This window comes from Dermochelys coriacea, chromosome 8, assembly GCF_009764565.3.
Source record: "Dermochelys coriacea isolate rDerCor1 chromosome 8, rDerCor1.pri.v4, whole genome shotgun sequence".
NCBI lineage: Eukaryota > Metazoa > Chordata > Testudines > Dermochelyidae > Dermochelys > Dermochelys coriacea.
The window spans coordinates 78,494,947-78,509,685 of record NC_050075.1 but is presented as its reverse complement, the minus strand read 5'-3'; the positions used below and the strand labels follow the sequence as shown (position 1 = coordinate 78,509,685).

The window sequence follows — 14,739 nt, the reverse complement described above, 5'->3', positions numbered from 1 at the left end:
TGTAAATGATGTGATTGCGATGGGTTGGATCTCAGAAAACCCCTTGGGAACTGGCACCTGATGTGCTTTGACTACCTCTGAGTCTGTTTTACCTGCCAGCTTAGGACTTCAGTGCCCGGCTTGGTTTGAGCCAAACACATTTGCCTGCTGCAAACACAGCCCCAGGTTTGAACCACGTCCCCCAACAGCTGCAGACTTAACTGAAAACAGCTTAAGAAGTGTTCTTGTCTCTAACCCTCAGATGCTCAGCTCCCAATGGGGTCCAAACCCCAAATAAATCTGTTTTACCCTGTATACTGGATAAACTCATAAATTGTTCACCCTCCATAACACCGATAGAGAGATATGCACAGCTGTTTGCCCACCCCCCAGGTATTAATACATTCTCTGGGTTAATTAATAAGTAAAAAGTTATTTTATTAAATACAAAAAGTAGAATTTAAGTGGTTCCAAGTAGTAACAGACAGAGCAAAGTGAATTACCAAACAAAATAAAATAAAACAGGCAAGTCTATGCCGAATACAGTAAGAAAGTTCACCCTCAGAAATGTTCCAGTAAGCTTCTTTTACAGACTAGTCTCCTTCTAATCTGGGTCCAGCAATCACTCACACCCCCTGTAGTTACTGTCCTTTATTCATCTCTTTTAGATAACCTTTGGGGGTGGAGAGACTGTCTCTTGAGCCAGCTGAAGACAAAATGGAGGGCTTTCTCTAGTGGGTGGAGACCCTCTCCTTTCTCCTGTGCAAAATCCAACTCCAAGATGGAGTTTTGGAATCACATGGGCAAGTCACATGTCCATGCATGACTGAGTTCCTTACCAGCCAGGCCACATTCCTGGGAAAGTGCAGATGTGGATTGGCGTCTCCAAGTTCAGTGTTAGCTTAAGTGTTTCTTGACTGGGCACTTAACTTGAAAATTCCTTTCTAAAGAAGCTGACCAAATGCTTTACTAAGGCTACTTAAAATTAAACAAGTACACAGCCAATATTCATAACTTTGAATACAAAAATGATACATGCATACAAATACATGAATATATTCAGTCGATCATAACCTTTGAAGAGATATGTTACACAGCATATGTAGCATAAAACATATTTCAGTTATGTCCCATATATACATTCATAAGCATATTTCAATAAAGCATTATGGGGTGCAATGGGAACAGTGATTTTATGGAAAATAGGTCTTGTCAAACAAACCTGATTTCATTTTTTGTTAAGATTACAAGTGTGGTTGATTATGACATCCACACAGTTGTATTTTACTTATATTTTGTAAGGTGTTTGACTTGGCACTGCATGACATTCTGATTAAAAATTAGCACTATACATTATCAATAGAGCACACATTAAATGGATTAAGAACTAGTTTACTTATAGCTCTCCAAAAGTATTTGTTGTTGGGGATTCATCGCAAATGAGGGTGTTGTTAGTGGGGTTACCCAGGCATTGGTTCTCTACCCAATACGATTCAATATTTTTATCAATGATTTGGAAGTAAACAAAATCACTCCAGATAAAATGTAGTGATGATACAAAGATTGGGAGAGTGGAAAATAATGATGAGGCCAGGCCAGTCATACTGAGTGATCTAGATAACTAGGTAAGCTGGGCTGAGTCAAACAAAAATACATTTGTCTGCATTCAAATGTAATATCATACATTTAGGAACTAAGAATGCAGGTCACGGAGAATGGGGAACTGTATCTCCGAAAGCAATGACTGTGAAAAGGATTTAGGGGTCAGAGTGGACAAACAATTCAAATGAACTCCCAGTGCTGTGCTGTGGCCAAAAGGTCTAATTCAATCATTGAGTGTATAAAGGGGGAGTTGTGAGTAGCAGCAAGGAGAAGACTGCCTCTGTATGCGACACTGATGAGACCAATACCGGAATACTGTGTACAGTTCTGGTGTCTGCAATTTAAAAAAGGATGTTGGAAAATTGGAAAGTTCAGAAAATAGCTACAAGAATTATTCAAAGTTTGGTAAATATATCTCAGTGTGACAGAGTTCAGAAGCTCAATTTATTTAGTTGATTTAAAAAAAATCAAGAGATGACTTTATTATGGTATATAAATACCTTCCTGGGGAGAATATAGTAGGCATTAATTCCTTTAATATACCAGGCTCTTCAATCTCATGGAGAAAGTCATTACAAGAACCAAGGGCTGGAAGTTAAAGCCAGACAAATTCAAATTAGAACTAAGTTATACATTTTTAACAGTGTGAGTGATAAATTCTTGAAACAAACTGCCAAGGGAAGTGGTGGATTCTCCATCAGTTGAAGTCTTCAGATTGGAACTGGGCCTTTCTGGAAGACATGCTTTAGTCATCATAAAATTCCTTCGCCTGTATTATACAGAAGGTTAGACTAGATGATCTGATGGTCCCTGGTGGCCTTAAAATCGATGCATCTCTGAATTGTGACTGCAGTTATATGCATTGTTGAAGTAAAACAGCTAAGCTGAGTGGAAGTGTTCTCTCTACAAAAAGGAAAGCAATTTAAATTACACATATTAGAATATAAAGTTACATACAGTACATAACAATTGTCCCTATTTTATTTTATTTTATTTTATTTATATAGTAGATTTCAAATATTGGCAGGTATGACAAATTTCTACAGTACTATTTAAACTAAAGCAGCTAATGAAAACTAATAGGTCCTCTGATACATTCCATATGGAATTTCTCTCTCAAATCACATAGATTAGCACTGATCTGCTTTTGCCACTCAATCTGCATTTGTCCCATTCAGTAGTACATACAGGGACAATCAGAGGGGGAGGCCAGGAGGGCCATTTGGCCTGGGCCTCAAGCTCAAAGGGGGGCCTCAAATTTAGACACTTGTTAATTTTTTGGCATTTGATAAGTTTCGCAACTTGTTTTTATGCAGATCCCGATCAAACTAAAATGTGACACACTCTCTCAGCTTATATCTGCAAATTTAAGCAAATAAGAGATGTGATTTTGTAAAAGACATAATTTTTTTAATTGATACAGATTTTGTCATATTAAAGAGTTTAAAATGTTCATAAATATTAATAAAAATATATCGGTTCTGATGGCACAATATTAAACCGTGATGAACGTGTCCTCTCAGATCAGCTGATTATATAAACAAACCACTACTAGTGGCTGGTGCCAGATCAAGTGCATGTTGAAAGGTAGAGAGCATTGTTACATTTTTAGTGTCTTTACAGTTTTATGTCTAGCTGACTGAGGAATTATTTATGTGTGAGAATTCATCATTATTATCTTCATATGGTAGCTAAAAGAGGTGACTGGTTGGTTGAGCCCTAACTTGGTAGCTTGGGCATCATCATAGGCTTTCGTAGTCTATAGGCACAGATTCAAGATGAAAATTTGTGAGAAAAATCTTGTACAGTGAGTTTCGTGAGGACACACATTTGAAATTTTTTGACATTATACCTGTCTGTATCCATATCTGTGTTTACTATATATATATATATATATATATATATATCATTCCTTTGTCTTCAGCTCAGCCTGTTATATTATACCTTGCATGCTTGAGTTTTGATTCAGTGATAAAGATAATAACCTGACTGTTTCATTTTGTGTTTTTAATTAGTATTCCTTCGTTTTAAGTCTTATCAGTATTAGTGTACTATTTAGCATTTGTGTACATGTTTACAAGTGTAGATAAGCTACCTATTTACAGCAGAATATTTCAAGTGTGGATAGGCAACATATTGACCAGATAGATCACTATGAAGAGGAGATTTGAAAGTGGTGCAAGCAAGAGACAGCGAAAACAACTGAGTGAAGCAGCAGCTAAGAGCTCAAAGCCAATAACTTCATTTCTCAAACCACTGGAAAACACACCTTACCCAACAAACAATGCTACAGATAATAAAAACTCTGCAACTGCAACAGGTGATATTTTAATGCCAATACCTGAACATGAGGACAGTAGTCAAGAAGGAGATGTGCCAACAGTAACAGATGTTCGATCAGGAAACTCAACAGCAACAAGAAGATGTAGATCTTACGCAGCAAGAGAAATTCATGAGTACAACAGGTTTGATTGTGACTGACACTGGAACTATTGACAAGAGCAACGCTGCACAAATGCAATTGTTTCTTCAAATTAGTTGTTTTCAAATTCCAAGTAACATTCCACAAGATGCTGTTAATCATGCTTTCCCTACTCATCTGCTGACAAAAACTCTTCCAAACGGTGAGACCTGCACAAGAGACTAGTTATGCTGGAGTATGGAAAAACAATCTCTGTACTGTGCACCCTGCTTCATTTTGAACAAAAGTGCTGAAAATGCACCAGTTCCCTCTGATCAATCAGGATGGAGCATCAACAGAGGATGGAGGAAGTTGAAAGACCGAATACCATCACATGAGAGTTCAATGTCACACAAGAAAATTATGTGGCCTGGAAATCAGCCAGTAGAGCAGCATCAGCTGAAAGTTCAGTTGAGAATTTACTCTTCTTGACTGAACTCTCTACAGAAACTAATAACTGGAAAAAACTTCTTGAGCGCATCCTGAATGTCATCCTTTTTATTTCTGAGCCGGGATTGATGTTCTTTGGTTGCAGTCAATGTATTGGTGATCGTGCACATGGAAACTTTCTAGGCATAGTTGAGCTCCTCAGCAAATATGACCCACTTTTATCAGAGCATGTTTAATGTGTTTGAGAATCTCAAGAGCGTCAAAGCGCATGCGAGTCCATTATCTCTCCAAATGCATACAAAATGAGTTTATTGAGCTATGTGGGTCATTCATACAAACAACAATTCTTGATGAGATTCAAAATGCAAAGTATTTTTCAATCATTGTTGATACCACTCCAGATTGTTCTCACAAGGAACTGACTACTATAGTTATTCAATATGTTAAGATTGTAGACAGATCAAAATTTTCAATTGAGGAAAGGTTTATTTTTAATAATTTCATGAGAAAAACTGGAAAAGAAATTGCTGACTGAGTATTAGCAATTCTAGAAGGTTTTAAGTTAGATTTTCAAGTCTGCATTGGTCAAGCCTATGACAATGGATCTAATATGGCTGGGAAGTACAAAGGTGTACAAGCAGTTCTCCTTGAGCATAATTCAAACTGTATTTTTCCAGCTGTGGAAACCACACATTAAACCTTGTAGGTGTTGACTGTGCTGAATCATGCAAGGAGACAATTACTTACTTTGGGACTGTTCAGCAAATGTACAATCTCTTCAGTAGCAGTCCACAAAGGTGAGAAATTCTAAAGCAATATCTTCCTGTTTCACTGCATAGGATGTCCAAAACTAGATGGTCTGCACAGATTGATGATGTTCAATCAGATACGCAGCATTTGAATTCAGTGAGAAAGGCTTTAAATGAGCTGGAATCTCTCAGTCTCACTGCACAGGTTTGAATTGAACTTCAGTTTATTCAGAAGCACATGTCCAAATTTGAATGCATTCTGATGTCATCTTTGTGGATGAAGCTACTTACAATGATCCACCAAACTAATCTGGTAGTTGAAGCATGCAATGCTACACTCGATGTGGAGAGGGATAACATTGAAAGTCTTATCAATGACATTCAACAGATTTGTGAACAAGGGGATGCAATCCTGACTGAGTCCAAATTAGCAGCACAGAATAGTGGCATTTCATCTGAGTTCTCCACCAATCGCAACTTGCCTACTGAATCCAATGCCGAGGAGCATTATAGGTTCAACGTTTTCCTTGTCTTCATCGACTCTATTCGCTCAGGTCTTACACGTCAATTTGAGTCACTGCGACTCATTTGTACCCTTTTTGGGTTTCTTTGGCAGTTCAACAGACTGAGTAATGAAGATCTACTTTCTGCAGCTGAACAATTTCAGTAACAGTAAAAAAAAGAAATCTCAAAAGATCTCAGTGACGAGGTCATCTTCCTCAAACGAATATATTCCACAAACTTTAAATTGGATTGCAAGCCAAAGGAATTGCTTCAAGAAATACTTGAACTTGGACTCTCTAATATGTTTCCTAATATCACAATTGCATTGCATATTTTTGTCAGTTTGCCTGCATCAGTGGCTTCAAGTGAACGCACCTTCAACGTGTTGAAGCAGCTAAAAAGCTATCACAGTTCAACTATAAAAACGAGGAGGCCGGTGGCACCTCAAAGACTTACAGATTTATTTGGGCATAAGCTTTCATGGATAAAAAATGCAGTTCTTCAGATGCAAGAAGTGAGTTTTTTACCCAGGAAAGCTTATGCCCAAATAAATCTGTTAGTCTTAAAGGTGCCACTGGACTCCTCATTGTTTTTGTGGATACAGACTAACACGGCTACCCTTCTGATATGTTCAACTATGGGACAAGAGCATTTGAATGGGCTCGCCATACTTAGTATCAACTGTGACATTGCACGAAAGCTAGATTTTTCTTCAATAATTAGTGCATTTGCACAGAAAAAGGCTAGAAAAGCATTTGTTAAATAAAAAAATTCAAATTGTCTCACTCTTCCTGTGGTGCCTTATTTAGTTTTCATGTGTCATCATTTTTTATTTTTATTGTGGCTGGGGGCCTCAAAAGCTGGAAGTGTCTGGGCCTCTCTGGAACTTTGAGAGGGCCTGAATACATAGCTGTTGTACAGATCAGAGTTTTCGCATAGAAGCTCAGAACTGCCATGTTTGCAAGTTGATTTGCGATACTGTACTTTAAATTCCTTATAAACTATTTACAATATATTCATGACAACACTACAATATTGGTCACTTCAAGATGCATCAGTTGGATAAGGAAATAGTTCAGATTTATATCATTATAGTCTTTGGGAATTTCCCTAATGTATTAATATATAACCTGACACCATCAGAATGAACGCAGTTATACAACCTGGATTTACACAGCAGATCCATATATGCTTGCCATAAAATGTACAAACCCTTCATGTGAATAAGCGATTGTACAAATAGCGCTGCTGTGCCATTATTTTTATAACAAAAAATTGTGGGGACTGGGAAAATGAGGGTGTTTAAGAGCTTGGTACTTTTATTTTTAGTACCTGTGATGAGAGGTTCTAAAGTACAGCTGAAAAATGGTGGCTACGAGGATATTGTTATTGCAATTAATCCTGAGTTACCAGAAGATCACAATATCATTAGAAACATACAGGTAAGAACATTTGTATATTTGTCATTCAGTGATATTCAGACTTCCAGGTTATTTCTACCTCTAGATTAGCAGTAATCCTAAAAGACCAGTTCCAGTTCCCATTAATGTCAAGGGTTTTTTTTTATTATTATTATTTTCATGGGAGCAAGATCAATTCTATGGTTACTAAATTTGTTCTTTGCTTGAATTTTTATTCAGGTGCTGCTGTTAATGAAATAAGTGTACTCATCTCTTGAATTTTAACAGGAATATTATGGCTCAAGATCAGGCTGATTCTATGTATCATCTCCTTCTTAATTACTTCTTTCCAGAACTTGAGTACTTAGACTAGAGAATCTCCAGAACATGGATATTTAATTTCCATTTACTGCAGCTCCATTACAGTGTTTGCCATTTACTTTTATCCCTCCTTTCTCCCTGTCCTGGCAGGCATTCACTATGTTCTTAAACACTCTTGGGGTGTGTATATGTATGTGTGTGTGTGTGTGTGTATATATATATGTATATCGTGACATTTCTGTTTTTAGTTATTCTTTAAGTTCTCAGTGTCACAATGTAGATCTTTACTCCATGTTTACATGATTTGGTCATTGAGCATTCAGTTGCTTGTAAAGAGAACAATAAACAGAGGAGGACATAGCTATTAACTAGTGACCCCCAAACTACTCAAGAGAGGTGGGGAAGGAGCAAGGAGGAGGGAAACAGGAAAATAGTGACAAAATAGTGCCCACTGTAGAGGGAGGAAGAAAGTAGAACCTAATAGAAGTGGAGCCGAGAAATGAGGAATCCCAGGGAGCAGAAAAAGGAAACCACAGGTTATTACTTACAATTTATCATTTTATTTTATTCATCAAGCACCACAGTACACTTTACAGATTAATGAAAAGGATTGGTCCAGGACTGAACCATCCATCACCTCAAGCCCATGTAACTTTTTTGAAGAAATGTCATGTTTGGAAGGATCTCTTTCAGGTTTTATTTTAAGGGATAGATTCTGTTTTTTATCATAGCCCTGAGCAAGGGGCAATGTATATTTGTCCTAAGAGCAATCCAGAGTCTTTCAGAGTTACAATTTGATCTCTTCTTGCTCCATGAGGGAAATAATCTGTCCCAGCCCTTCCCTTGGCCAAGGTTGGTTTCTTTCTATGCTTTCACATATTTAGTGTTACTTTATGTACTCTTCTTTTCTGGCAAGGCTAAACTACTCATTGCCTCTACAGTTCAATTTTTAATTCATAAATCTTTTCTTTTCTTTCCCTACTAGGCCATGGTCAAAGAGGCTTCTACTTACTTGTTCAGTGCTACAAAACAGAGATTTTTTTTCAAGGCTGTAAAAATTATAATTCCTCTGCATTGGCAGACAAAACCTGAGTATTTAAACATAAAGACAGAGTCATATGAGAAGGTAAGACTTAGACCACCCTTACAAATCAAAAGTATTTGTTGTGTTCATAAGTGTAAGACGTAGGGTCTTGTCTACAGGGTGGAGTAATGCATACTATGGAGGTATGATTTCTAAACCACACTAATGTTTTGCTCATTAATTGGTCCTTGTAGACCCTGCTGGTGTGCATTAAGTGTTCCCTGGTGCACTTTAATGTAGTGCTGCACTTTAGAAATCACCCCCTCTCCCCCATAGTCCGTGTTACCCTACCGCATAGACAAGCCCTAAGTTTTTCCAATAATGAGGGAATATAAATTGCTATTTTTAGAATTTGTATTGCCCTCTAGTGCTCAGTCCTGCAGTCCTTACCCAGGGAAACAATCAATGGGAGTGTAAAAGCTGCAGGATGAGCCCATTCAACAGAATCATCTGCCACCCTCCATTTCCTGCTGCTCTTTAAACAAGGGCTATTTTATTTTAGGCAGATGTTATCGTGGCTAATCCTTTTTTGAAGTACGGAGACGATCCCTACACGCTGCAATATGGAGGATGTGGGGAAAAGGGACGATACATTCATTTCACTCCCGACTTCCTATTAAAAGACAATTTGAATAACATCTATGGATCACGAGGTAGCACCATCTATTGGACCTTAATTTTCTGCCTTTGTAGTTATAAATATGCAATGGCCAAGATTTTCCAAAGTGACTCGTGATTTGGGATGCCTCTGTTTTTGGTTGCCCAAGCTGCAAAACTTTAAAAGAGCCTGGTTTTTCACACAGTGTTGAACATCAGGATCCCTGGATGAGTCTTAAGTTGAACACTCAGAAATGGAGGCACCTAACATTACCAGTCTCTTGAAAATTCTGGCTAATATTTTTTCAGTAAATGAGGGTTGTTTGTCCTCTTAAATCATTGCTTTGACTTGGAATAATCTATATCCTAACATTACAGTGCAGTAAACTAATCTGAGAGTTGCAGTGGGTGTAACCTGGTGAATACGCAGGTAAAACCAGTCTCAGAGGATTCTAGAATAGACCAGACTCCCATGAGCGGATCCTGCTCTGAGGACGTGAAGGTTTTTATTGGAACTTCTGAAAATCACATTTACCCAACTACTCTTCTTGTAAGTGTACATTCACAAGGAATTAACAATATTCCCATTTTGATTTCATCAGCACGTTTTTTGGCTGCATGAGCATTGCCTATGCGAGGCCATTAATAAACAAATAAAAAAGTCCCAAAAGAGACCTCTCAGTTTTGTGCAGTGTAAACTCCTGTCATTAACAATGACTTTCTCCAGTGTCCATTTAACCAATATACTGTCCAATTTATTTATCTCTGTTCTATACACAAGTTAGAATCAATCATTTATGTGTTTCTTTTAAAATAGAGCTAGGTCAAAACCAGCCCCTTAAATCTGAACTCTGGTAAATGTGCAAGGTTATTTGGATTCAAATCCAAGACAAAACTGCATTAGCTTGGATCAAAAATTTAGAGGTTTGTTGGCCTAAAATGGTGGAACTCTCACAAGAACAGTCTTTCTCATCAGATTTCTGGCAGTTTGGAACAAAAATCTCCTTAGAATAATTCATTAGATTCTAGTTAAATCAAATACAAACCCAAATTCTAGCCAGGTGAAGCATTGGACTCAAACCTTGAATTCTGGTTTAAACTTAATTTGATCTGAGCTCTGCTTCCTTGGCCCATCTTTAGTTGAAAGCTTTAGTTAGACAACATTATATTCATTCTCCATGTCAATGGCTTTACCAACACCTGCAAGAAAGGGGTTAGATTGTCTTGGTGAGACAGTTTGGTTTTCTGCAAAAGTATTCTGGTTGTCTAATCTTTTACATTTTATCTGCCTTCAACTATCTACGTAATCCTTAGTTTTACCCTGAACTGAAGTTAAACTAACTTCTCTATGGTTTTCTAATATACACCTTTTCCTTTGTGTTATATAAGAGCCAAGAATTATTATTTTAAAAGACATGGGTAACATGAGAAACCTTGCTTGATACCTGGAATAGTCAGAAGCTACTGTATGGAAACAGATCTTTACTTTAGGTCTGTTAATATTCTGGGAGGATTAAGCTGAACACAGTGATCTATTTGGGTTTAAAGCCGGATCCCACAGGGAGTCCTGTGTGGGCACAGGGGTATGTCCAAGCAGAGACGATTGTAGGATTGGGCCTAAATTTGTTTAAATGATCTATGGAAATATAAAGTAAACTTTAAAGTGTTGTATTTAGAATTCACATATGATCCTACTCTTCCCCAGCTAAAGTTTTTGTCCATGAATGGGCCCATCTTCGTTGGGGAGTATTTGATGAATATAATAACGATGCACCTTTCTATGTGTCTGTAAACTCTGGAAAAGGAAGTGTTGAAGCAACTAGGTAACAATGTTTTATATTTTATCTTCAGATGATGAAATTTTAAATACCTCAGTGATATTTGGCACATACTGGTTACCTGTGTTCAGTCTGTACTTTGAGCCCTGTGCGAAAAGTCTTTAATCTTTGAAAGTCTTGTTCATAGGATTAAAAAAGGTTATATAATAATGTTTAACTAACAATATTGCTGCCTACAGATCAGTCTCACTGAATTATCACTATCATTTTGTAATGTGTCACATTTTTAACACGAAATGAGCTTTTAATTTAGGTGCAATTTATAGGTGCAATTTAGGTGCAAACTTTACAGATTTGAGTTACCGTTCTCTACATTTTGATTTACCATGGCTTTATCAAATAGCAGTTAGCATGTAGTAAATACGAATGTTTTCTCAAGTTCCTCGGGGGGGGGGTCCTTGAAGTTCCAAAACATTCTTACTAGTTCATGTTTAGTGTTATCTAAATATTAAAAAGGGACATGGTCAAAGTACACACTGCATTATTGCCATGTTTTAGCGCTATTACTATCTTATGATAAGAAAAGGAGTACTTGTGGCACCTTAGAGACTAACAAATTTATTAGAGCATAAGCTTTCGTGAGCTACATCTCACTTCATCGGAATGCATCCGAAATCTATCTTATGATAATGTTCTCTAGATTCTGCATATTTAAGTGGTGTTTTTAAATGTACAATTCTGTCAATTAGAAACAAAAAAACAGAGTGAGACTGGATATCTCAGAAGGTTGGAAATGGGATACAGAACTTTTCACCTCTCAGGCACTGATCTGAACTGGAACCAGTTTGGTAGTGCCTATATGCCAGTCACTTGTTGACCACTGTGAAATGAATTGGTGTTTTCAGTCCAATTCCTAATGGACAAGTATCAACATCACCAAACTTCTGTACTGCCATTGGCACTCTAATTGGCAATCACCACTGAAGGAGACTGTGACAGGGCTCCCTGCTCCGCCCTTTCAACCACCACAAACTGGCTGGACACTTTCCAGATTTATAAGCATGAGTGTGTTATTTATTAGGTCCCTTCCACCAGTTCATCAGTACAGCCTTGGGCAGCAACATACCAGTGTATGTAAACTTCCCCATTGCCCACTCTCTGGGGTGGCAGAGGAAAAGATCTCCTCCGCTTCTGTATCTCCTGGCATCTTACCTCTTACACTTCCTTCCTGCCTCTTAACTACTCCCAGCTGATGGATTGATTGCTCTCATTAGCACATCAGCCCCGTGTCTAATTAAGCCATTGAGCACCCATCTCCCAGTTAAGTCCACTCCAGGGGGAATAGCTAGTACCTTAGTGATAAGAGTGTTGGGTGAGCTATAGCCTTAGAACTCTGTCCCAGAGGCAGTGATTGAATAGGCATGCAGAATGTAGTACCAGTTGACCTCAGGAGAGGGTCCTTCATGTCTGGATTGAGGCATATTGATGGAATAGTGGAGGCACTTGCATTATTATTCTTCACATAGATGGTGATTGACACACAACCTGTAAATAACCCCACCCACACTCCACCCCCTGATCCCCTCCTGCTTCCAGCCGCGCTCTGTTGTGGCTCTTCGTTTTCCTGTAGTCGGGGCCTGGGGCCAGTGGTGCCAGAACCAGGGGCACCTGGGGCCATAGCCCTCCCACTTTTTGAAAGTGGACTGGCCTGGCCGGACCGCATGCCTTCCCCTCCTTTTCCCCCCTCAAGCCCCATCCCTGTCCAGGCCAGCATGGAGTGCAGCCAGGGAGACCATAGCAGACCTGCCCAGGGTGCGGGTGGGAGGCTGAGAGCAGCCCTCAGCCCGTGTCTCAGCTGCCTGGGACAGGAGGAGGGTCTGTGACTCTGCGCCAGCTCCCTACAGCTGCCGCACAGCTCTTCCCAACCCGGCTGTGGCCAGGAAGGGCCTCAGAGTTGCAGCCTGGCCATAGTAAGAGCCGCGCAGGCAGCTAACAGGAACCATGGACCTTCCACCTGCCCATCCGGCTCTTATAATGGCCAGGCTGTGGCTGTGAAGCCCCGCACCCCGGCCGTAGCCGCAGAGAGAGAGAGAGAGAGAAAGAGAGAGAGAGAGCCGCGCAGGCAGCTGTGAGGAGCCTGGGACCCTCCACCTTCCCTGGGCAGGGGGCCTGTGACACAGGTTGGGGGCTGTTTCCGCCTCCACTTTGGGTGGGAGCCTCCAGACCTCCCATTCTTGCCCTGGGGCTGGTGGGGGCCAGCCTGCAGCCAGGGATTCCAGGCGACTGGAGCCGGTATTCGTGTCGCCCGCCCACCTGGTGCTCTGGGTGGGGAAGGCGTGCTGCCCACCCATCGTGCTGGGGGACCGTGCTCAGCTGCCTACTCGCTTGGTTGTCTGCCACTCTGAGGCTAGGGGCTGCACTGCCTGCCTGCCCAATGGGCGCTCCAGGACTGGCTGGGAGAAGTGCTCGAGCAGCCTGGGGCTGGCAGGAGGGGGGAACCTCTGCGCTCCAGAGGGGGAAGGTGGGCAGGAGGGGTGGGGTCCCAGGCAGAAAAGGCGGTGTGGCCCAGGAGCTAGCTAGCCTCCCCAAGTCCATGGTTCACCCACCGCCCATGGTGTCTAACTAATGCCAATCATGTTTGGAGGCTTTGGGCCTACAATGATTCAAATAATAAATAACAGATTCTTATTTGTTGATTATATGTGGCTTGTTAGCTAAGCCTCTTTCTATCTCATCTTCCTTCAGATGTTCAGGTGATGTCACTGGTAAATACATAGTCCAAAGCTGCACAGAAAACAGCTGCACGACAAGAGAATGCAAATATGATGAGCAGACAAAGCTGTATGAAGCTGGATGTAAATTTGTACCAAATAAAACACAAAATGTCCCAGCATCTATAATGTACATGCAAAGCCTCCCTTCTGTAAGTATTTTTATTGCTTTTTCACCCAATTGGATAGCCAATATTTGGGGTCTTGTAGGTTGTTTCCATTAGGAGAAACTGATATGTAGTAAAGTATTTCTTTGATGCAATCAGGTTTGTTTACAAAGAATATACATAAAGTCCTGTTACTCTGAAGATAGCAGGAATCAAACAACAGAAGGTACTTTTTTTGTTCACAGTTCCAAGCCTCTTTCCACCCATCACTCTGCCCAAAAATCTTCCCCTCTGCTTTCCGAGCAACATTTCCAGTCCTTCCCTCCCCATTTCCAACATTTGCTGAAGTATTGTGAGGTGGATCCACAGGCTTTCATTAACCTTCTCATTGCCATTCCTATTTGTCTCATCACCCACCCTTCCTGCGTGCGCGTGCACACACACAAAAAGGATTTTACTTAGGTCACTGCTTTGCCCTGAAGCTCTCCTCTACTGAAAGAAAAAGTCTGTATTTCAGTGAGCAACCCAGTCCTATGCCGGACACAGAAGGAGAAGGTCTGGAAAGAGAGGTATCACCATGGATTGATGTCCTTCATGGCATGGAATCATCGTAGAGATGCATGATCCATGACCAAAGTGAATTAATTGCCAAGAAGATAATAGTGGAGTGCCTCCATGGCCCATTTCACAGCTAAGTACTCTTTTTCTATAATGGAGTAGGCCCTTCTTGGGAACAATTTGTAACTCAGAATGGGATGTTCCTCACCATCAACCACTTGGGAGAAGACAGCCCCCAATCCAGCTTCAGAAGCATCAGTGTGTAGGAGGAAGTTCTTGGTGAAGTCCAGGCTGTATAAAATGGGCAAAAGGTGCCCTGTACAAAGGCGAGGGCAAAGGTGCCCTGTACAAAGGTGAGCCTTTTGTGGCTGAAAGACCTTCTCACAGGTTTCCGTCCAATGGATCTTTCTCAGGCTGCTGTTCTTGAGCAGATTGTTG

General features: G+C 40.2%; 1 protein-coding gene and 1 long non-coding RNA gene across 2 annotated transcripts in view; one reads left to right on the top strand and one right to left on the bottom strand.

Moving 5' to 3' along the window:
• Nucleotides 1–392: 392 nt before the first annotated feature.
• LOC122461295 overlaps nt 393–14,739 on the bottom strand; it is a 54,238-nt gene continuing 39,891 nt past the window's right edge. Inside the window, exon 3 of the long non-coding RNA XR_006283194.1 lies at nt 393–2,484. This is a non-coding gene — a long non-coding RNA (uncharacterized LOC122461295). The remainder of the gene's footprint in view (nt 2,485–14,739) is intronic.
• LOC119860514 (calcium-activated chloride channel regulator 1-like) overlaps nt 6,978–14,739 on the top strand; it is a 34,981-nt gene continuing 27,219 nt past the window's right edge. The window contains exons 1-5 of the mRNA XM_038414313.2: nt 6,978–7,127; nt 8,392–8,532; nt 8,993–9,143; nt 10,793–10,910; nt 13,611–13,788. Coding sequence (XP_038270241.2) covers nt 6,978–7,127; nt 8,392–8,532; nt 8,993–9,143; nt 10,793–10,910; nt 13,611–13,788 — 738 coding nt within the window. The remainder of the gene's footprint in view (nt 7,128–8,391; nt 8,533–8,992; nt 9,144–10,792; nt 10,911–13,610; nt 13,789–14,739) is intronic.